The 25224-nt window shown below is 39.2% G+C and overlaps 2 protein-coding genes across 2 annotated transcripts in view; both read right to left on the bottom strand.

The window, feature by feature from the left end:
• Ccdc34 (coiled-coil domain containing 34) overlaps window positions 1-3598 on the bottom strand; it is a 35414-nt gene extending 31816 nt beyond the window's left edge. The window contains 1 exon segment of the mRNA NM_001395602.1: window positions 3179-3598. Within this exon segment, the coding sequence (NP_001382531.1) occupies window positions 3179-3525 (347 nt within the window). The 5' untranslated portion in view covers window positions 3526-3598.
• Window positions 3599-7096: 3498 nt separating this feature from the next.
• Lgr4 (leucine-rich repeat-containing G protein-coupled receptor 4) overlaps window positions 7097-25224 on the bottom strand; it is a 101987-nt gene continuing 83859 nt past the window's right edge. The window contains 14 exon segments of the mRNA NM_173328.2: window positions 7097-9673; window positions 12181-12264; window positions 12617-12732; window positions 13524-13649; window positions 14238-14309; window positions 16413-16484; window positions 17508-17573; window positions 18518-18589; window positions 20047-20115; window positions 20444-20515; window positions 20714-20785; window positions 21594-21662; window positions 23125-23196; window positions 24244-24459. Coding sequence (NP_775450.2) covers window positions 8397-9673; window positions 12181-12264; window positions 12617-12732; window positions 13524-13649; window positions 14238-14309; window positions 16413-16484; window positions 17508-17573; window positions 18518-18589; window positions 20047-20115; window positions 20444-20515; window positions 20714-20785; window positions 21594-21662; window positions 23125-23196; window positions 24244-24459 — 2455 coding nt within the window. The 3' untranslated portion in view covers window positions 7097-8396.

Here is a 25224-nt window from a genome sequence, read left to right as displayed (position 1 = left end):
CAAAAATATGTTAACAACCAGGGATTCTGGTTAAAGGAGGAAACAGATATTTGTTAAGTTCTCTTTCAAATTTTTCTAAGCTTGAAATTGTTTTAAAATTAAAAGTTTCAAAGAAATAATACTTGTCTATTACTATGGCTTTTTTTCTTTGTTTTCTCTAATTTTTCATGCTTGAAATTGACAGTTGATTGCCTTTGCCAGTGTCTTAGTGAATCTACAACTCTTCAGGCTATCGGTCTCCTGTCAGTCTCCATTCCTACCATGTGTCTTAAATCTAAGAGCAGAGCATCCTGGGTAATGCATAATGCTCACAAGACTTAGAGAAAGCTTAATGGCCAGATTCCATGGAAGAGACTAATCAGGGTCCAAAACAGAATGTGTGTCTGTATGTACATGTTTGTACATGAGTACAGTGCCAACAGAGGCCAGAAGAGTGTGTTAGTTACATGTCCTGAAACTGGGTTATAAGCAAGTTGTGAACATCAGTTGTGGACTCTGGGTACTCAAATCATGTTCTCTATAACATCAGTGTGTCTTCTTAACTACTGAGCCATCTCTACAGCCTCCTTTAAAAACAAACAAAAAAATTGTGGTGCTGATGATTAAATCCAATATTTATCTTAGCATTCTTCCAGATGCATCCCCCTCGCTCCTAAAATCTAGTTTATTATAGACCGTAGTTCCTTGTGTTTTTAGTGTTCCTCCTAGCAAACAATGGCCTCATCAACTCTGTTATGTAATTTTCTCTACTTCATAGATTAAGTTTACTCATTTTCCTGTTATTATTCATTTATTCACACCCTTATAGAATCTGTATTCTGGAAGGAAAGAGACACTGCTGATATATATTATTTATACAGTTCCTTCTTTCTCAGTCTTGCAGAATGACTTTATCTTGTCCTGTATCAAGTCTCATTACATCTTCTTAGTCCCACATCAGTAATATAGCTCAGACCTCTATCTTGGATTCCAGACTTTTTCCCAATTATCCAGCTAATAAAGTTAGTACAAAATAAATCCAATCATTTGTGCACTTATCCCAGCCTCCCAATAAAAGTTCACTTCTCTTCCAATCCTTAGTGAAGAGTACCCACACCTACCCAGTCACCAAAACCAGAAACTTCCATTTTTAGCTCTACATCCTACATATACATGGACACTTGTGGTAACAAATCTCTAGTCTTCTGTTTTGTTCAAGCCATTCTCTTCTCCAACCTTACAATAAATGGTCTTTTCCCTTTCTTTCGAACCACTCTAACAGCTGTGTCCAGGTTCACCCCTTAGCTGAATCCTTGCATCACTGCAAACATTCTTCCGTGAGGCTTTTACCTTCAGCATAAAACCCAGACTCCTGAGTGGGCTCCTTCTTCAGCAAACTGATCAGACTTATTTCTGCTTTGCTGAACTGCAGGTAGATGAATGTGTCATGCCTCTGTGCTGTCTCTAGCTTTGCCCTAAAAGTGAAATTCCTTTCCTGTATCCACGAAACATGATAAATCTTTATCATTTTTTTTAGATGTAGTCTTACCTAGTCCTTTAAGTAAGGACTAAAGTGTGAAAGCAGACTAAAAGTAGGTCCTATCGGCTCATTTAGGCTTTGACTGAGACCCAAATAGGCCTAGTTCCTCCCTAGCTGGCTCTCTAATGGCTAGTTTCTTTGGCTCCTGGAAGCTAACACAAGTCTCAGTAGCTGACATGTATTCTGACGGCTTTATTCACAGTGTTGTTAAACTATGACACACTGCTTGGTTCTTCTGAATATTAATTAGAAGGTATTCACCACAGCCTGCAAATTTATTTTTAAAATGTTAAATCCGCACTGTCCTTGTGAAAAGACTCCTAAAATTCTAATTGACAATTCTACTAGGAAAATCAGGGGAAGCCTATTTCTTGTTGCTATTAGCAGTCTGGAAGAGTGGCTTACTCACTTGTCCTTTGTGACTTCCACCCTCACTGCTGTAAACTTTCACTTCTCACCCTTACAAAGTTGTCCTTCCATGTGAGTGACTTTGTATTTGACTAATTCTTTATATGAATGCCTTAGACTGAGTGGGGACTATCTTACTAATTAAATAAAAAGCACAGCCTTGCTGGCAGCAATTTCCTAACTCTCCTGTACTATGCCTGACACGGCTTGACAATCAGAACCTTGCAAATGCTTCCTGAAGATGCCACAAGGAATATATCCTAGAACAAAGCTGTCTTAGAAGGATTCCTACAGGGGCAGGCCTTTTGTTCCAGTTTCCACAGTAATGAGTACGTAAAAGCACGAAAGAGGTACCTGAGTTCGAAGCCCTGGGCTGCTTGTAACTAGCTGTATGCCTTTGAGGCAGACCCTTTTAAAAGATTTATTTTTATTTATGAGTACGTATGCACTGTGTGTGAGTTTATTATGTGCAACAAGTGCAGGCATTCAGATGCCAGTACGAGACAGAGAGAGTCAGATTTCCTGGAACTAGAGTTACTGGTGGTTGTGAACCACCTGATAATGAGGGTGCTTGGAAATCAACCTGGGTTGGTGCAAGAGCAGTTAGCCCCCTTAAGCAATGAGCTCTCTCCAGCCCAAGTAGACTTTCTATCTGTATTCTAATACAGTTTTGTTATTTATGAAGTGATTTGGGCTTTCTAGTTCTTGTATACCTTGTTTATGGTCCCCTCTAGCTACACTAATATGTGGCAAAATAGTAAATGTTTGTTGAATGAATCAATGTAAATAAACATTAAGATGGTGTTATTAACCCCCTTGAACACTCACTATTCCATTAAATGTTCTTACTCAGGTCAGTTAACCTGTCTCTGCAGAGTACCAACATTACAGGCACCATACTCAGCTCTTTACCTACTTACTACTACCCAGCACTAGCTATACATTTTGGTGCTAAGTTTATGAAAAAGAGCTGTGGAGTCGATAACGTGGTTTTTGGGGATTTTAAGGAATCCTGGTAGCAAATTTTGTGTGCTTGCGACTGTAAGTTTCTATGGAAACTGAGACTGGAAAAATCATGGGAAATCAATGACCATTGGTAAGAATTTGCCCAGCATCCCAGGATGCAGGTGCTACACAGCCTTTGCGCTGAAAAACAGGAAGTTATAAGGCCGGGGGTGGGCAACAAAGCCTTCTGAATCTCATCTCTAAGGACTCTTGACAAGGGCTGTGAGGGCCGGGCCTTGAGTTTACCTGGAGCGGCCCTGTAACTCCATTCCTTCCAAGCTCTCCACCTTGGCCTCTGACTCACAGGCATCTTCGTCCAGGGCCTCTTCATCCTCCCCCTCACTGTCGTCCTCGCCAAATGGAAAGCTCCGGTGGCCAAGGGGAGACAACAGGGACAGGGTGGAGTTGCTGCAGCTCAGAGACGGCGGCAACAAGCACTCGGTCAACGCCACATCCTCCAGCCCTGGGCCCTGAGAATCCACTATGAGGTCGACGACAAAGCTTGAGGAGGGCCGGAAGCCGGGCTTGCAGCGGGCGAGGTAGCGGGTGCAAGGAACGGGAGAGGCGGCCCGCCAAGGACCCGCCGCCTGCATCAGGCCCGCCAAGTTCAAACGGCCCGAGCAGGGCCGGCGTCGCGTTCTCCCAGCAGTCTCCGCGCGCGCACCCTCCGGCCAATCAGCGCCAGCACTAGGCCTTGTTGTCATAGCGACGCTTGTACACCGCAAGGGGCTTTGTCCCGGCTTGCAAAGCTTGGCTTCCAGGTAGGACTGGAAGGCTCCGGACTGACAGCGTCAGCTCCGCGTCTTCCCAAGTTGTCCTGATGCTCTCCAGGGTACTGTTTACTGAGGTGTTGAAGGCCATTTGGTATACGACATGTATGGGTGTCACTAAAGCTGATCCTTTAAAAAGAAAAGGTCAGGATCATCAAAAAACAAAACAAACAAACAAACACCCCTAACACTCGTGATTGATTTTTTTCGTTCATTTGTTCTGTTTTGTTTTTTACATCAGGCTGCAGTGTAGGGACGAGAACTTTATCTGAGCCAAGAATACTCTGGGCGCAGTCTCTCAATATATGGGCAGCATCTGTCAATATAATCAGTTTTGTTAGGCTGTGTTAACTTTCTGGCCTTTCAAAGCATTTGTGTCCACACTCCAGCATGTCCATACTAGAGCAGCAGATCACGAACCAACCTTATGATCCATCGTTCTTTTTGTAATGAAAGTTCAAACTGTGATGCAATAAACATTTTTCTAGGACCTGGAGACACTCTCCTTTAAGGACCAGAGGATCTAGCTGAAGCCCACAAGGAAAAGATGGCAGATATTGCAAGAGGGCTGCATATTCATGCTCACAAAACTGCATGCATTTGTAAACACAGCTTGTCTAGTTCCTAATGCACATTAGTGTAAGAAACATCACAAGTGAAAAATGACAATGACTGACACAACACAAAACTTTAATGATCAAAGATAAAATCGGATGGAGCTTTTGTCTGTAGAATTTTCATAGCGAAGTTAGATGTGGTAGAGATATTGGTAACCAAAAGTGAGGCAAAGGTTACAGTGACTATAAATGACATGCTGGCCTATTTTGTTCAATTTTACAGTAAGAACAATGGTATTGGAAGAAAACTGTTCGACGGACTAAGAAAGGCGATTTAGTAGGATTAGTGCCATAGCACTAATAACTTACTCCAGTTATTCAGTATTGGTACATCTGGTTAAAGTCTTTTGTCAGAAAACACCCTTTGTGTCAGTAACCCAGAGACACTGGACTATCTTACACCTTCACAGAGATGGAAGCTTGAGAAACAATTCCCTGTCCCCCAAAAATAACCTAAAGGTTTTGGGGAAAGGAATGGACCTGGCTTTGAACCAGTAGTTTTCCTCTTACTATCCTTAAATAAGCTATTTAACCACAATGATCTTAATTTAATCCTGCCCAAAATAATCTACCCCGTGATCATACTCATCCATCAATCCTCAGCTCCATTCAGGACCTGACACTTAAACAGTAAAGACTCTTGAATTCTAACACTATCCCGCATCGAGTTCCCCGTCATTAGGAATGTTATATATTTTCCTAACCATCTTAATGTTTTATTAAAGTGTTCTTGATACTCCAGGATCAGTGTGCTCACCAAGAGCATTAGCCTTAAACACTGTAAGGCAATTACATGACCTGCTGTGGCTGTTTGAATGTAATAAAGTCACATCTGTGGTCTATATTTACAGTGTTTTTTCATTACTGGGGCTGACAATAGTCCAGATGGGTAGGATTATATAACTGTACAGATTAGCTCTCCCCTTCAGTTATAGGGTGTCGACATAATAGCATCTTACTACTCATTTATTTTCACTCTAATAATATGAGGGTTCTTGAAATTGGCATAGAAACTCCCTGCAAGAGTGACCTTTGCTTAAAAATATTTGACTATATTACAAACTAATACCTTTGCCAGTAATCCTTATGGCAATTTTATGGTAGGGATTCAAAAATGTCTTCCTGCACATACTTAAGTATCAACATATGAAATACATCTTAGCTTACCTTAAAGTAACAGAAGAGGCAGAAGGTCTGAGGGGCTCAGTGAATGTGAAGATGAAAGTCTCGTCGTTTGCTGGTGACAATTGTGGAAGGTGGAAGGTAATTACGCCGTGCTTTTTGCTATAGACATTTCCAACATTGAAAGTTTAACATAAACTCATTACTATCTCCAGAGCAAAGATGAATGAACTGAGGTGACGGTTCAGTCAGTAAAGTGCCTACCTCAAAGCATTAACACCCGGGCTCCATTTCCACACCTACATTAGACTGTGGTGTGGTGGCACAAGCTTGGGCCAGTCACTGGCTAATCAGGCAGTCTAGCCTAACCAAAGAGTTTCAGATTAACAAGAGAACCTGTCCGAAGTGAGGTGGATAAACTCCCTGAGGATGACAAGTTGTTGTCTGGCATGAGCACACCTTCATACATCCATACTCATAAAGTAATAAAGAAGACCAAGAGAATGGTGTTCTGGTTAGGCTCATATGTTTCAAGGATTTACTGAAATTTGCTCTGTTTTACCAACTGTCTTTTCATCTGAAAAATGAGGGTTTTCCTACGCATCGAGGAAAGTCACTGCATGTACTATCATGCAGATAGTTAATTCTTGCCTTTTGTAGAGAAATAATGATTACTACTCTCTTAAATACCACAACAATTTGTTTTCTACTATATAGTTTAAATATGAGATAAAACTTTACTTCTAAATCTCAGTACAGTGTCCTAGACTTTAATGATAGCATGAAAATTCTGTTTTCCAATGGTTATTTCCAACATTTCTTTTAATATTCAGTAGTTTGAAATTTTAATTTGACTGAATAATACTAAGTACACTCACTAATATACTTAGTTATAAATTAAGAGATGCTAGATTGCTTTATGAACTCTAAATCGTTGAAGACATCATATGCAATGCTATATTTCATATCCAATGTCTAGCACAGTTTACCACATACTTTATGTACCTAGTATTCTATTGTTGTTTATTTGGGTTTTTGTTTTGTTTTGTTGGGTTTTTTGAGACACAATCTCTCTATCAAAGCTATGGATGCCCTGGAACTTACTATGTAGACCAGGCTGGCCTTGAACTCAGGGATCTATCTTCCAACTGCTGGGACTAAGGAATGAGCCACCATACCTGGTCTCTTCTACTTCTTATAGAAAAAAAATGAAGTTTTCAATAATTTCAATTTTAGGAAGAAAGCCTTTAATTGGGATTTTCTTACCAAGTTATGATTTAATATTTATCAGATGTGTAAATATACAAACATTATATTTATGTTGTAAATAGATGACCTTACAAAATTACAGCACGCAGTAAATAAATCCCTCCCACATTTTGTACAAACTACATGATTTTGATATACAAAGATTCTGTTTTTATTCCACTGACAATGTACAACCAACACTATTTACAATGCAAGGGGAAAAAAAATCAAAAAACAAAAACACGTTTATAAACCACAATTAAACATTCTGCTACTGGCAGCCACTATAGTTTAGGAGGTAGCTTTAATTAAACAAAATGAACAGAAGCCACATTTCCCAACTCGTGTTCTAAAAATAATTTACACAAGATAAAAATTAATCATATGCACAGTATGTACAGTTTAATCAAACTGCAATCTAGCTTAAGTTTCTGTTTAAAGTAGAACTAAGATGGCAGTGGGTTTGCTACTGACTGAACACAGTCTGAAGTCTTCTTACAGAAACACATCAGAAGCCTATAGGTAAGAATCAAGTAAATCTTAAAAATGTAAAGACATAGGACAAGCTTTGATTTCCCCACTCCTGTGTCTTGTTTAACCAAAGCACACAGCATCTGAGCTACTGAATGGTTTTGTTTTTTAAATTACAGTGTGCAAAAAAAGAAAAATGTATGGAAGTTCTCATACAACAGCTCACTAAAAAATAAACTTAAGTGCTTGGTGTCTTGATTACTATCAGCTTCTTACAATTACAAGAAAATGACTCGAGTTTGCTTCCTATATAATCAGAATGATAGATAACGTCAATGAATTTGGAAATGTAAGAGCAGCCAGTGACATTAGGGCATGCCAGTTGATGGGGACATTACTTAGAACCATCAAACCCCTTGGATACTATTAAAAGCTCAGTGTTTCTTAGTACTTCAGTCACCTCTACTAAACCCTCATAGCAATTAACCTTTTGCTTTGTCCTAGTATTGTGATTGTAAAACACCGAGGGGGAGCATAAATCACTATGATTTCACCAGAGCAATGTACAATGAACAAAACCAAATGGTCTGCTATTAAAAAAAAATCTAACAGCTGTCAATAGTCCTCAAAACATCTTCAGGTTTTAGATTTACAAATCATTTGAACAGAACCTTTAATTTATGGACACAGAAAACACATGAAGGGGATGCCTGTTTGAACTCTTCATAACTCTAGCTGGGAGACAGTCTCTTTTGTGGCCCTGAAGTCAGTCATCCTGAGATTAATGATGAATCATTAGGTGAAATTAGCAAGGCATTTTCTTAGTTTTACAAATTCACATTTTCACTTAAAATATATTAACAGCTGTCCTTTATTTTGTGCTTATTTCAGAAATAGTTTGAACTTTGCACCTGATGGATCAGAAAGAAAAAAAATAAAACCCTAATTTTATATTGCTATGCCATACATCAAACCATTTTCAAGTTGCATTTATTTAGAATAGAGCACACATTACTGGGGCATCACAATTTTTTTTCAACAATTTATAGTTTAGGCACCCATTCTTCACAGATGTCTGATCTGAGAAATAAACTGCCACCTTCCTCCTCTTCTGCATGACACCAGGAAGTGATTCTACAAGTGCTTTCCAGATGAAAGGTCAAAAGACAGATAGCTCCCATGCCAGCACTGTGATTTGGTTGATGGGGAAAAACAGTCGCAGGCAGACACTGGAGTTCAGTCTCTGACTCTCTGTAGATTGTAAGCATAGCGCACCAGAGGGAATCCACGACTCTGGTAGAAGCAGGCTCGTCCACAGGCCTGCACCTGGTCAGAGCTGTCTGAGACAAAGGAATCTTCTTCATCTGCATAGTCAGAATGGGCTGACTGTGTACCACAATCAGACCAGTAGGCCTCTGGCCTCTGGCAAGAGGCCGCTGTCAATACAGGACAACTGTGCGATTTTATTAAGTGTTTGCATGATACTGGTTTTGTCAAAAGAAATGACTCACAGCAGTCACAGACAGTCAGGTTACCCTGCAAGTGGGAATACATGCCACAGTCATAGTAGAAATCCTGTTCCCCACAACCGCCTTGGCTGCTGATGGAAACTGAAACAGATCCGTGTTTCCTGGTAACACGCCGCTTCAGTAGCTTCCAGTCTTCTTTAAACTTTGGGTTGAAGAAAACATACAGGACCGGATTCAGGCAAGCAGGCAACGGGAAGAATATCAGTGTAACAGACTTCATTATCTCGGGGCTGATGGAGATTGCCGTGATCAATGGTGCAAATGAGAAAAATGCAACAGGGCAGAAGAAGATGCAGTTTGTGAAGATGAGCCAGGCAACGTGCTTAATCACGCTAGACTGGGAGTTTTCCGACAGGTCCTCCTTCTCTAAGTTGCAGTATAGTTTAGTGTAGATAATGGCCATTAGTAAAAATGCCAGTGAGTTTAATAGCACTAAGGTCACAGTGAATCCTAACGATGGGGTTTCTCCTGTAGGAAACGGCAAACACAAGGGCGATGCAGAATATTGCCCTCCGTGGAAAAGGGGGAAGCAGCCTGCCACTGCGGCACCCAGCAAAGCTAAGAGGGCGGCCACCTGGAACTGTCTGAGGTGACTGCTCTTCCCGTGTTTCATCAAATCCTTTGCAAATACGCTTCTTTCCACAGCTGCCAGTGTTAATAGGAATACAGCGCTCTCTGAGGAGAAGACTGCCAGAGACCCGGCTACCTTGCAGCCGCTGCCAGTTTCCCACCAAATGCCAAATTCGGCAAATCGGCCCCAGGACACAGCATCAAGAAAAGTAAGGATGCCAGTATAGATGCCCATGAGTAAGTTAGACACAGAAATCAAGCCTATGAAGAGTTTGGAGGCAGGCAGTGATGAACAAGACGCAAACACTGTTAAAATGACAAGCAGGTTGAAAAGCAAGGCGACCAGGAAAATGAACCACACTGTAAGGCGAATCATCCAGCTTCCCAGTAAATATTCACAGGGCTTGAAAGCACCTAGAAATTAAAAAGAAAGGGTACAGTGAAACACCGTTAGAGTACACTGTGGCTCTTACGGTCTGGCTTAGCAATTAAATCTAGAATAAGCCTGCCACCTGCAAATTGAAAGATTACTACTGCTAAGATATTTTAGTAACAGAAAAAGATGCCCTAAATTTTTAAAATTAAATATTTGGTAGAGTCACATAGAGGTAACTGAAAATTTGACTTTATATAAAATTAGTACACAGAGCACCACTTACACACACACACACACACACACACACACACACACACACACCACAATATAAGTATATAAAAGGGACTTGGTCCACATATGCAATCTATCAAATGCCTTGTATCTTTTACCAGCCTTCCTTTCAGACCTCTATAGCTTCCATGCTATCCCTTGTGGCTAAACAATGCCTATCCATAGAGATGCACAGCTTATACAGAATTACTCGGTTAATGTATTTAAGCAGCTGCCAGGTATATTGTTGAACTTCAGTAAATACTAACTCCCCTCTTTTGCTGGTCTCCAAATACTTTATAACTATATATGTACATGTGTATTTGTAAACACATATGTTTCCATTTTTCAGAAGCAACCTAAGGAGGTAGGTAGTTAACCTGATCTTCAAAGAAACTGACATTTGAAAACCTTAAAATGATTTGACAAAGATTACTTCCTAAGCTAGTATAACTGCATATGTAAATCAGATATTAACTACTTATAACTACATTGGAATAAAAACTGTGTGTGTGTGTGTGTGTATGTGTGTGTGTGTGTGTGAGAGAGAGAGAGAGAGAGAGAAAACAAAACTGTTTCAGTGAACAGAAATATTTGTCTTTTTTTTTTTTTTAAATAGGCTCTTCCTATGCCCTGGCTGTCCTGGAATTTGCTGCGTAGATCAAGCTAGACTTGAACTCACAGAGCTCACCCTGCACCCCGCTTGTGCTTCTCAAAAGTTGGGGTTAAAGGTATAAAGGTTGAACTATTTGTCTTATTAATTTTCACATACTAGTTATATTACAAATGATGAGTATTTTATTTAAATTTTTAAAATAAAAAAATTTGGCTATAAAGCAGAAGAAAACTATGTATTGTAGCTGACTAAAGGCATATTTTATTCTCAGCAGTCATGAAAAATTATTCAATAAAGTATCTTATTTTATGGTTTTTAAAAAATTACGTATGTATTTATTTAAGGAGTATGCATGCATGTATGGAGGTCAGAGGACAAATGCCAGACTTGATTCTCTCCTTCCACCATGTGTGAGCTGGGGATAGAACTCAGGACATCAGGCTTGGTATTGACAGTTAAGTGCCCTTACCCCTGAGACATTTCACCAGGTCCATCTTAAATCATATAAACCAATTCTACACCTTTTGATTTCCAGATATCATAAACTTTTTTTATTATTTTGTACTGCTGTTGGGAAGTTCTACAAGAAAGCACTTTAATTGCCTTAATTTAAATTCTAAGTCAGAACTCAGCCCTCTTTAAAAGAAGAGCAGAGCTGGGAAGGTAACACACCTTTAATCCCAGCACTCTGGAGACAGAGGTAGATGATTTCTGAGTTGGAGCCAGCCTGGACTACATAGAGAGTTCCAGGCAAGCCAGAGATATATGGTGAAAGCCTGTGTCAAACAAAACAAGTAACCCCCCCCCCCACACACACACACACAAACACACAACACAAAGCGGATGAAAGGTCCTCTGACAAGAACAACATCCTCTGGGAACTGTTTCTCATATGGGTGGAGCCACTTTTCCTAACAGTTAGACTGTCCTTGGAAGCCTACAGCTTCCTTCAGGAGGCATTTGATTCTACAGAAGGATGACCTACACCAGACTGCTTCTGTCTTAGCTTATCCATCAGTCTGTGGTTCTGTAGCTCAGCTGTGGAGAAATCCGTCTATTTGTAAATTAGGGAGAATATGTCATTATAATCCCAACCAAGTATGTCACATCAATTTACCCAAATGAGTAAGATCAAAAAAAGCAAAAATTTACATTAGAAGAAATTAAGGAGTTAGGAAGATAGTCCAGCTGGTAAAGTGCCTGCTGCATGAGAATGTGGACCAGAGTTTGGGTCACCAACAACCTCATAAAAAGCCTGGCACAAAGCCGTCTGTTACTCCAGCACTGGAGGAGGTGGGGGTAGGCAGGTGGATCCTCACTGCTCACTGGGCAGACAGGCTAGCCAAACCAATGCTACCCAAGTTTAGTAAGAAACCTGACTCAAACACTGTGATGCGAGCAAATGAAAGACACCTGACATTGACCCCTGGCCTACACACACACATGTTGCACACACCCACATGAGTGCATCCCTGCTGAACCCCACGGTGACATACAGAACTGATTTTTTAAAAGAACAGTAGGCTTAGTTTGAAAAATGGCCCTTGTAGGTCATCTAATCCCTCCCCTACTGTAGAAACCACATCCATCTGGACCCTTAGGTCTATTCACCCAATCCCACTGAAGGTGAGACATCACAGCATGGAGGTTGGGCACTACCTGTTGAAGGTGTACAGTGGATAATTATTTGGCTATGTTCTTCGTTCTCAGCAGTGCTGGTGACATTTGCTGCATCTGTAGCACCTAAATATAAAGCACATCACATTTAAATGGTACACACTTCAAAAGGACCGATTTCCCTCATTATTTCTTCTACGTCACTAGTGCAAGATCAGCTTCTTTGAGGCTTGATAACATTAAGTATTGGGGGAGGAGGTCAGGGGTAATGTGGAGGGCATTAGGTTGGGATACAAACAAGATACATTTTATCCATGTATAAAATTGTCAAAGTATATAGAAAATACTGTTTTTTCTGCAGGTAACAAAGTAAACACTACTTTCCCCACAGATTTGCGCTGATCCTTTCAAAATGATTACAACACAGACAGGTTGATGGATGCTTTGGAAATTCTCTATCAAGAGTGCACACACTTGCCTTTCTCTTTTGTCACACTGTGTTCTTGGGGGCTGTTATCTTCTGTGTTTAAATTTGCATAAGAGTCACACCCCCAAAATGCACAACACTGATAAGCATATGGTACTGATAGAGACCTGGGAAAAGAATTGTAAAACACACACTGAGTATCAGATCCGCAGGCAGACAGGACTTGAAAAATACTGAACCTAGCCAAGTCGCCAGTAACACCTGGCACATGCCTTAGACTGGCTGTGTGTCCTCTCCAGTTTCCTCCGAGTTCTGGTAAACCTCATGAACACAGCTGAAGTTTCCCCCTTCATGAGTTGTTTCTTAATACCCAATACAAATCAAGCCATATGTTAAAATTTTATAACCATGCATCAACTTAAAGTAAGTATCTCAGTATCCTTTTATACTTGTCTGAACCAAGCCCAGTATATCATAGGAAATGGAAGCTTATTTAAAATCAATACCCGAGGACATCTGCAGCTCCACAGCATCAGTCAGCTTTGCTCTGCTCATAGAATGAAGTGGACCTATTCTTCTTTGTACAAGAATATGCTTGAGCCCTTTATCTGCTGCATTTCCTGAACACCTACAAATCTGCTGTCTCTAGAACATGTGACGGCACTGTGCCAGCTTCCTGTCAGTTTGCACTGCGGACATTTCCAGTATCTTGTTGCTAATGACAAGTCCATTTAAAAAATATCCTGACAAATATCTTTCTGAGCATGTCCAGAGCTTAATTCATGCCCTTGACACCTATGGGATAGTGCTCATATTCTATTTTGATCAACTTTGTAAAGGTAAAGATAGAAAATACTCCTAAACTACAACCAGAAACCACATGAGAAGAAAACCATAAGAGCCTCAGTGATTTGGGGACCACCATTACTAACAGAAAGAAAGAGTGGGCAAAACACACCTGAGATTAGCAAAGTCTCTGGCTGCCAAGGCGTCTTTCAGCTTGAAGTTACCCACAAGCTTTAGTTGATTGAGTCCATTTAGGCCTTCCGTAGGAAATGAAGTTAATTCATTGAAACTTACATCCCTAAAATGCGAAACACACTTCGAGTTAACTCTCTAAGTTATAAATCACATGCAAGCATCTCTATCAGGGTACCACAAGGCTCAGCTGGTAAAGGCACTCTGAAGGCTGAAAATCTGTGTTCAATCCCCAGAAACCACACAATAGAAATAGAGAACCCATCCCCAAAGATGTCTTTTAACTTCCACATATAGCCTGTGGCACATGCAACATACACACACACACACACACACACACACACACACACACACACACACACACACACACACAGAATGAATATAAGATATAAAAAGGAAAATCTGTATTAGCATCATAAATATTAGATATTTATGATTATATAATCTTATCTTTTGTTTGTATAATATTTAAAAATATACCTAATATTTTCTAATATTACATGTAAAATGAAGTTTAGATGTGTTAAGAAGATAGATCTAGCACAGGCCTTGACATGTGAGAAGCTATTACTCTATCATGATAGCAGAGCATTTATGCAAGGAAAGAACTAAATAAATATTTTGATCTGACAACCGGTTTTGTAAACCGTTTACTACTTTCCTTGTACTATGCCACAGCCATCCATTTACTTACAGGTTAGTAATTGTCCCAAGCTTCGCAAAAGCTCCACTGTGAATTTCACGGATCAGGTTTCTACTCAGATCTCTGCAATCACAAGAGCAACATCTTAATTATTTCACAAAAACAATCAAAACTGCAGTCAGACTACACCTTATAATCCGAGGAAGTAACACAATATCCCTTAACCAAGACCTTCCATCTTGCCCAGCAACATTCTTTAAATGTCTGCAGTCTCGGCCCCTCTTTCACACCGGTCTTCTCAGAATCCATTCCCTGTAGCAGGCATCTCAGTCGGCATCGCTTTCAAGCCAGTTGTGAATTTTCTCTATCTTCTCGACCAGTTCCAACATAGCTACGATATGATATCGCCTTTGATACAATTAACCAGGGTGGGAGAAACCCTGTCCTGACAAGCTTTAAAAAGAAAAAGGGAGTGGGGTGGGGCTTTGTATTGTTTGCCTTCTCAAAGCTTAGCGGTAGGGCCCCAAGAGAAGACAATCAATAAGCAAACAAGAGCATTCCAAAGGGCTTCCGCTATCACTCTTCCCCACAGCAGGAAATCAACTCCTATCAATGTTAGAGCTAGCCCTACTTTACTGAACACACCTTGACAAATTCTGATACAACAGCATTCACAAACCAGGGAAATAGTGTCACATTTAAACTGGTCCTTAACATTAATTAAAAGACTGGGTAAATTCATAGCACAAACTCAAGAAATGACCAGCTTTTAGTTGTCATTTATCAGTGCTCTAAACTGGTGGCAGATAGAACCTGGCCCTCCCTTGGAGAATGAACTCGGAACCTTCTTGTGACAGATACACCAAGTCACACCTCCAGCCTGTTTTATTTCTTAAAGGAGACCCAGTAGAAAAGCAGATTCAGCCAATGTAATTTCTCAAGTGTCAATTTTTCAAGCATTTCTATATTTAAAGACTGTGTATTAATGAGTGTATTTATTTTATTTTCTGTGCTTAATCATCTCCATGTTCCCAGTCTTAGTAGAATACCAGGCACAAATATGTATTCAAATATGTGTTTTAAAAGGGTACACCTGCTTCAAATGAAGTATATTTGACAACACAGATACTCCAGAGCAAGGTCAGCAAACTTTTCTTTGTAGAAAGCCCAAGAGATCTTTCACCTTCTGGATCACACAGTTTCGTCTGCTACCGATCAACTGGACCACAGCATGAGAAACACAGCTTAAATCAACATTTCAACATGAGGCCTGGCGTGTTCCCACAATAGTCATAATTGTAGGAGGTAAGCTGCAGCCAGCATAGGGCTGGGGTCAGCCTACCCTTGCTCTAAGGAAGTACCAAACCTCACTGAGACTTGAAATCAACTAAGTTTCTTCTTTGAAATGATAAGCATGCCATTGGCTGAATACCAACATCATCAATGGGATAGGATATACCAAAAGGAAATTTTTAATGTAGTATCACAAGGTAAAGAAAGGCTAAACGATGTTTATAAAATATCAATCATTTTTAAAGTGTTGCTAGTAACATGAAAATTGTTGTGAGAGTTTTATTTTTCTTAAAGATTTTATTTATTTACTACATGTATGTGAGTACACTGTCACTGTCTTCAGACACACCAGAAAAGGGCATCAGATCCCCATTACAGATGGTTGTGAGCCACCATGTGGTTGCTGGGAACTGAACTCAGAACCTCGGGTTAAGAGCAGTCAGTGCTCTTAACCACTGAGCCATCTTTCCAGCCTGGAGAGTTTTAATTATCACAATAATTACACAATAATTGACACAATATGGAATCACTTCAGAAGGGAGTTTCATCAGGTCAACCTATGGGTAAACTCATAGGGGAACTCCCTTGGTTACATTAATTTAGGTATGAAGACCCATTCATTGTGGGTGGCACCATTTCCTAGGCAGAGGATCCTGGACTGTATCAAGTGGAGAAGGCTAGCCTTTTAGCATTCATTAACATCTGTCGCCCTGGACTGTGGAAGGAATGCAACCAGCCTCTTTCGGTCCCAGCTACCCTAGAATCCCTACAGTAACCATAACCTGAACTGTGAGCCAAGCCAACCCTTTCTCCCTTAAGTTGCTTTTGTCAGGGTGTTTTTAATCACAGCAACCAGAAACCTAACACAATCATGATATGTAAATTTAGAGTTTGACAAATGTTTTTGTCTTTAATAGTCATAAACAAACTTACAGAATCCTTAGAGATGTTAGGCCTTGAAAAGTATTTTCCTTTATTAGGGAGATTTGATTACGCTGCAATGAACTAAAAAAAAAAAAAAAGCAGGATGGGAAAAGAGAGGTAAGTTAGAGAGAAATTAATAAACTTTTCTTTGTAGAAAGAAAAATTATAGTTTTGAAAAATAATATTCTGGGTTTTTTCCTAATTTTATAAATTTATATATAACACTGATCTTGTTGAAAGTAAAAACTCCAATTTATGTATAAAATTAAAACGTTAAACTAGCTGATATTCCATCTGAACTTATACTGGAGTTAACTGGTACCTAGCTAAATTCCCACCAGTCTTACTCAGATGTGAGAGAAGAACGAGGACAGTGAGAGAAGCTTTGAAACTAGCTATAAAATGTAGCATAGGGGGAAGGGAAGAGCACAGGAGGACGAAGAGGGGAGAGGGGAGGGAAAGCCCAAGGAGGGGAGAGGTGAGGAGAGGAGGAGTGGAAAGAGAAAGAGAAGGTGAAAAAGAGAGGAGAGAAAATAGAAAAGTATTAATATCCCCTCTCTCATATCTAGACCAGGTTCCACCTGAGCTGTCCTAGCTCTGACATATGGGATTCTAGTATTCAAATCTGTTTTCCCAATAGCCAGAGTATATTTTTCTGTTCTCTGATATAACTACCCTCCCCTTACAGCATCTGACAGAATGTCTAGTAGACAGAAGCCTAATATTCCTTTCTTGTAAGCAAGAAATCAAAATTGTTAGACAGCAGAATTAGTTCTGTATCTAAGAACATACCCTCAAAGTATTGACATACAGAACTAATGAGCCAGGAAAAAAATCTGAAACCAAATTAAAACAGTTTATAACAGAAACAAAAAGATTGGACTAAAATCATTTCAAGGCACATTTCCCAGGTAATAGGAAAACTTCCCATTGTTACAAATCATGAACAAAATGCTCACTGCACTAACAGACACAGGACATTTTATTTACAGAGCATTTGACTATCTGAACTTCTGATTTCTTGAAACAGTTCATTATTGGAGCTGATCAGTGAACTAACAGTATGCCACAGAAAAAAACAGAGTAAGTCAAAGGCCAACTTACATTTCTTCCAATGCACGACAACCATTAAAACTTGGAAGGTCTCTTATATTGTTATAAGATAAGTCCCTAAAAACAACAAAACAACTTAATCTCATTATTAAAATACTATATTAAAAGTACTGTGCTTAGAAGCATTAAAAGCAGCACTAGGGTCTTCCAAAGAGAATAGCTAAACAAGAAAAACAAGCTTTGGTTTCCCCAGTGCTACAGGGCTCCACCACAGAACTGAGATTTGAAGTGCACAGTGTTGAGTGTAGACATGTATCATATACTAAAATATACTGAGTTCTGCAACATGTCTAGACTATAACAAAATGTGCATGAAGTCACTAGTAAAGCTACAGATTTTTAGAAAACTTATTCTTTCTAATACATTTTATGTAATATATTATGATGCTCTTTAATTAAAATGCTTTGGTACATTTTTAGGTCATTTATATGAAATTATGGATGTCACTGGGCTTTTCCCTCAATTTCAGTTACCGTGTTTATGTTAGAAAATCCACTAAAATATGTCACTACTCAGTCAATCTGTCATTTATTTTGTTACTAGCTCCTTTAAGTACTTAACACATCAGAATCTAACTGTTCTGGTGAGAGCTCTATACCTTTACTTTTAATTTCTAAGTCGGCTTACAAATTTTAGATAGCCACAAATAGTTCATTGTTGACTCAGGAAAGCAAAGCTTGAGGATCTGTTTAGTTATGAATGACAGAGAAAATGGCGGTGGGGTAGAGGGAATGATGCCCAAGTGGAAACCAGATTAACAACTAACTAGTCTCTTGGTTTATTTTGCACCAAATAAAGTAACAAAATAATTAACCCATAATACACAATCCTAAAGTCAAATCCAGATACGCCCTACCCCCTGAAGTATTAATCTCCTTGTTTACATGAAAGAAACAAACAAATAACCAAACCTCAAACCACCTGGTGAACACAGGTCATTCGGAATAAAAGACAGGCTCTGTAAAGTACACAAAAGAAGGTAGAGAATCACCCAACTTACAGAGTCCTCAGCATCTTTTGGTTTTGGCACAGATCATCAGGTATGCTGCTTATTTTTGTCCCTGTCAAGGTTCTGTAGGAAAACAAAAACAAAAACAAAAACAAAAACAATTGTTTAAAAGAGACAGTTCAAGTTGGGATAGTAAATAAAATGTTCCTCTCGTATACAAAAAGTGAAAGACTTCGTATGTCCCTGTGCACCCCCAACCCCTGCCTATCTACCAACTAAAGGTAGGCACATGGGAGGGTGAACTAACTCTCAATATGTCATCTTCACAGTAATGAAAAAGAGCTGTGGGACAAGGGGTTAACACTGTCCAGGGGACAAGTTGATTTCCTACAACCTGTCATCTTTTCTCACATACAACGCATTTGAAACCGCCCCAGAAGCCTAACACGAATTGTTTCTACTTTTCTTTCTGAGCCATTTCAGCATTCTGAAACATTCCTATTCTCCCTGCTTCTTTCCAGTTGTGGTCAGTCACTAATTCCACTTATTTCTTCTAATGTGTCTAATATCTGACATTTTCTCTCCTTTCTTCTGCCATATAGATCAAGAGTGAAATATTCCAATATTTCAAAAAGCAGGGCAGGATCTGATCATGCCCTTTGTTCCAGAGGTGTCCAAAATGGACTGAATGCCTTGAGCACAGCTGTGTTTGGTGTGTAGTTCCTGGCTTTGACCATGACCTCACAGTTCTGCGTCTTGATCCCTTTACTGTACTCTCATCACACTAACTGGTCCAATATTCCCAACCTGCACAAACTACCTAAACTGGAGCTCCTTTCTCAGTGCTTCCCAACTTCTTTTCATCTTAGCATACATGAAAATCGTTTAACATACACATAGCACACCATCTTAAGACTCCTACAGATAATGGCCCTGGTCTACCACAGGCCCAAGCTGCTAAAGGACTGAAAACAAGATCTCAGATGCACCTGTCTCCATTCATAGACCACTCACTAGGAATCTTTCCTATAGCCAAATGTGCAGGGGTTAAAGAGTTGATCATTTTAATATCTTGTCCCAAATAATTTTCCAAATATCTTCATCCCACATCCCCATTCCCTTATAAACATGGGATTATTGTCTATATTTGATCATCTGTATGCCACCCTGATATATTTTTGGTATTCCTAGTCTTATTAAATCTTGCCTTTAGAAGTGAAAAACTCAATCCTGAAAAACATTATACGATTTTGAAATATTTCATCTCCTTCATGAAGGCTTCTTGGTTAACTCAATCCTTTTGTCCTGCTTTTGAATTTCAGAAGTTCTGCTTCTAATTAACCATTTAGTTGCCACCTTCTATTCTTAGTATCCCTTTCCCACCTGCCTACACTGGAAGCTGCACTCTGCCTGAGCTAAGTGACCTCAGGCCTACTACACTCATCTCCAAGTCTGACAGTCACAAAAGGAGTTAAAAGAATGAGCATAAATCGTCGCTAAAAAAAGCACTGGCTCTCTGCTGGCACCCTGGACTGCTGCAGTACTGTCTTTACATGACTTCAGTAAAGTGTCACACATACAGACTCTCCAAATGGACAGTTCCGGTCAGATTGGGGAACCACTGCACCAGGCTTGCACCACGAATGACTCTAAGAAATTGGGGAGAAAAAAATTAACTTAAAATATTTTCTTACATGATATTTCATGTTTTAATTTTAAATTATAACATTATATAGTCATTATAACATGACTAGTTTCATCTTTTGAAGGTTCTTGAAAATGTGATTTGGTCAAGTACTCACATAAATTAGAATCACTATAAATTGTTAAGAGTTATCCTTTGACACATCACATAAAGGGCAGGGAAAAGGTATTTGTTTTCTCAAAGCTTAAATAGTATTAATTCATGTTTTTGATTTAACAGTTTTGATTTAACGTACACACTCAGGAATGTTTTTGAACTTGCATAATACTTACAAGGAATGCAGATCAGACAGGTTGTGAAATGCTGAGTTCCCCACAAAAGACAGAGGATTATCATACAAATGACTGTGAAAATATCCAGAAGAGGCAAGGTTTGCATATGCTTATGAACATTCTGAGATTAAATCCATATTCCCAGTGTCCATATATCAAAAAGCCAAAGGCTTCTTTTTTTGTTGTTTTTACTTTTGATGCAGATGTCTGGCATTTGTAGGCATAACTGCACGTGATTATATATTCAAAGAAATTTTAAAAAATACTTACATAGTTCTTAGCAGTGGATTACCACCAAATGCTCCATCAGGAATAACAGAAATAGAATTACTGTGAAATCCCCTAGAAAGATAGGAGGAAAACACTTTGAAACAAGTTAAAACCAGAATGTCCACTGTTGTTCACCATTACATAAAACAGAACTGACAATGCTAACATAAAACCAAGAAACCCAAATTTTGAATTCCATGTCATCTTGTCATTTTACTTCCTACTTTCTAAACCCACGCCTTAGCCTTGGACCCTCATTGCTTTGTCAAAGATAATATGAAAATCTATGTTGAAATAAGCTTCAAATCTCTATCACAGATGCCTGTATTCTACCTCTACAATATGAGCTTTCAACTGATGATGCAGTCTCTGTTGTACCATACATACATTCATAGCTCCACTCCACATAAACCCAGGCTCCAGAGGCTCCCTCATCCCCTTCACATATTTAAGTTTCCCACCCTTTAGGTCACATCGCACTCCTTTGTTTTGGTGATGCATCTTCCAGGGGTCACAGGCTTCTGGGAGATCTCTGTGTGAGATGATTTGTCTTACTTATTCACACTTGATATCTATAAGGGAACAGTTAGTTATCTGCCTATTTCATGTTCTGCCTTTCTACAGAGGCCAAGACTATAGGCTCCTCCAGAAGATTATTTCTCATGCCTTTTACTTGCAGTAGCATCTGACCCTGAACAGTAATCTATGTTCTCAACCCTTTATGCTGGTTAATACAGTATGATTTGTGGACTGACTGTGTGAGTGATAGTATGTGTTATGGGTATATGTAATGAGAAGAAGAAGCTTCAAGACCTAACTACTAGAGTATTTGATGGTGAATTCCAGGATGCAGAGCATGAAGAGAAAAAGCAATACTCACAGCTCTTTAAGGCTGGGAAGGGCTTTAATAGCCTGAGGAAACTCATCCAAGTTATTGTAATTCAAGTCCCTAGGGGAAAAAATGGGAGGAAATATCCAAGCATAGTGAATAATAAAAATCATAATTCATAAGATATTCTGGTCAGAGTACATGTTTAAAGGTCGCAATCGCTAGTTGGCAATATCTTTCTCCCAACTACATTGTCATTTAAAACCCTATAGGAACTTCATCTATGGATTTTTATAGAACATTAAATAGGAAAAGTCATCCTTTATGTTTTTAGATTAATAATACATTTACAAGCTTGTAGAACTATCAGATCACATGTCACTGAAGGATTAAACACATGAAGTTCTTGGCTAGACTATGAAACAGAGGCTACCCATGGAGTAGACAGCCACTCCCTAAATTCTGGTATAAGTTGTTGAAATGAGAAGGACCAGACTTGTTTTCATCTAAGTCATAAATTATTGAGAGCAAAGTCATACTCATTAGAGAGAGGTTAAGTCACAATGGTCTCTGACAATGGGGGTCTAGTTCTAAGAGTGTCCACATTTTAATTTCTCTTAACATAAAGAGCCCAATGGTATATGGTTATTATGGCTGATTTTAGAAGAAAGGAAATTAAAAGTCCAGCTCCTTTGAAATCTATCGCTTCCCTTTTTTTACATAGGAGGGAAAGTGGCATTAACTGAAGTAACTGGGAAAAAACTTAATATGAACATCATTTGGATTGTATACATGGGCTAGCTTTTATTTACTGCCTCATAAAAATTACACCTAGCAGCTGTCTTCCTCCAATTTTAACTTTCATATATCCACTGGTATTTATTATTTAATTGTTTTGACAGGTGGATTAAAGTCCTATAAGATGAGAAATCTTCTCAATACTTCACAGTTAGCCAGAAAATTCAGTTCACCAAAATACTACAGATCCTAAGTATTTGCAATTAGGTCTTGGTCATCCAAAGGAGACATTCTCCTAATCCATTTAATGTATCACCGTGGTAAATGTCATGTTCAGTCAAAGACCCAGAAGTCCTTTTCCAGCCAGTGGAGACACAGCATCATGCAAATTTTAAAAACATTAATGTGTTACATTTCAGCATATGAAAGCAGACATGCTGTTCCAACATGATTTAAACAAGTAACTAGGCTCCCGAAATCATGGAAAAATAACAACAATAAGTACGAAACTATCGCCAAAAAAGAACTGATTTTTAGAAATGTCAAAGTTCCTAAACTCTCACAAATTTAACACAACACTTTGGAGACGGTATAAATCTTTGCAGATGGAGCTGCTTTTGATACATATTTGGGGAAAGGGAGGGTTTGAGGTTCACACTTAAGTATCAGTTTGAATCAAAATTGACATTGTTTTTCACAAGTGGGTTCTTAGACGGTAAAACCCGAGTTGTTAAAGTAAATTAATAATGAGCTATTCTTAACAATGTTTTCCTTTTATCTTCATACATTTAAGATTACACTGTCCCAATCACACTGTGATTATACAAACTATAAATGTACTCACAAGGTTTCCAGGTTATCTAGTCCATCAAAACAGTGTTGACTGAGGCTTTTAATTTTATTGTTATGCAGATGCCTATGGGAAAAAAGCACAAAGATGGCATTCATAACCTCTAAAATGCAAGTGTTAGAGCCGCTTAATGTGTCTGAACTGATGTGGGTAAGAGCAATGACAGAGGACTCCACAGTCAACTTCAGAAAGCAATGACAGAGGACTCCACAGTCAACTTCAGAAAGCCATGATGGAGGAGTCCACAGTCAACTTCAGAAAGCCATGACAGAGGAGTCCACAGTCAACTTCAGAAAGCAATGACGGAGGACTCCACAGTCAACTTCAGAAAGCCATGACGGAGGACTCCACAGTCAACTTCAGAAAGCAATGATGGAGGAGTCCACAGTCAACTTCAGAAAGCAATGACGGAGGACTCCACAGTCAACTTCAGAAAGCTGGCCATTACAGAGACTCATTGCACACAGAATACCAACATAAGGGGAATCCAATGCAGCAATGGTGACACACCAGAGATCACTGGATTTTGGCTCATACAAAATGAAACTTTATAGTAGCTCCTCCTTCGTACAAAGCCTAGCATTGGTTGCCTTCTCTGAGGGGAGAAGACAGCTTTGTGGAGTTTACATCACTTAGGATGGAAATAGATTCTAATGGAAACGAGACGACACCACGTCTCATGAACTTCTGAAAGATGAAAGGCATAGAAAATCAAAAAGGTTTTGAGTAGAAAAGTTGGGAAAATATAAAACATTCGTGGAGGAATATGAAACATCTTATTTCTCTGAGCATTTCAAAGCAGTTTCCCTTCTTTTAATATTGAAGAAACGCACTCATTGTTGGGACAGAAACAGAAGTTATTAAAAAAAAAGTATTTGGTAAATGACCCAGTTACTTTAAAAAGATGGCTATTTGTTTTAAAAAAAGTTCAACGTCTACTACTAGATATTATTCAAGAAATCAGTATGTTTGATCTTATCAAAGGCATCTCCCCCAATACTAATTGTCCAAAACAGGACCATGAGGGCCACTTTTATAGTAATTTGTCACATGAAACCCATTTTGGCCCCAAATTAACACAAATAAACAGGAATAAAAGGTTTAACCACATACAGAACCACCAAGCTTGAAAGGTTGGTGAAAGCGAAGTCAGGGATGCTTGAGATGTTGTTGAGAGCCAAGGTCAGCGCCTGCAGGGTTGGCAGGTTGCTGAGGGGACGCACGGGCACTTCCGTCAAGCTGTTGTCATCCAGCCACAGATGGCGTAACTGGACAAGCCCTTCAAAACTGTCCTCCGGGACTGAGGTAATATGGTTGGCATCTAAGCGTCTGAGAAACAGAAACACTGACAGTGAGTAATGAGTTCTACTGGAAGGAGTCAAACCAAAGAATACAGCTCCATAGTTTCCAAACAGAAGGACCCCATAAAACTAGCCAGAGCCACAGAGGTCTCTTTCTTTAACTGTAACAGAAGTCCTGAACAACAACGAATCTGAACTTCTTCCACGGCCAGCACATTATAGTTCCTTCCTGGCTAACTTCACTGCAGAAAAACACGCTTAAAAGAAAACTCACAAAGCTCAAGTTGGAAATGTATGTTTCAGAATATACACACACCTACCAGAGATATATTAGGTGGGCTTAGCGATTAACATGTGTGTGCGTGCAGTATTCACAGTATCCAGTGTTACAGGATAGGTGGTTAGAGACTGAATTTAACTACTACTCTGATTTGGAAATGTAAGAATATGTTTACAGTTTTTTAAATAGCAGCAAACCCATTTCAGTAGATTCGCAGCTACCTTAGCAGATCGGCTAGAACGTTTGTTCAGATTATTTGTGGGAAAATTGAAATTCCTCCAATCAATACTATGTGGCTTTAAAGTTTCATCTTTTTCAGAAAATTCTGCAATTAGGGGGGACCATCTTAACAGGATTATTTATGTTTAAGTCTCAGTCTGAAAACCTGGACACTAAATCCTAACTATTTCTTTCTATTGCGACAAGCAAGTATAATTGTAGAATCACTTTTCAATACAAAGACAGCCTGGTGTTAGCAGGATGAGAAACTGTCAGCCAGGAAATGCCAGTGTT

The sequence above is a fragment of the Rattus norvegicus genome, chromosome 3, assembly GCF_021556685.1.
Source record: "Rattus norvegicus strain SHRSP/BbbUtx chromosome 3, alternate assembly SHRSP_T2T, whole genome shotgun sequence".
Classification (NCBI taxonomy): Eukaryota; Metazoa; Chordata; class Mammalia; order Rodentia; family Muridae; genus Rattus; species Rattus norvegicus.
Note: the sequence above shows the minus strand (reverse complement) of the source record. Positions and strands in the feature narration are given on the sequence as shown.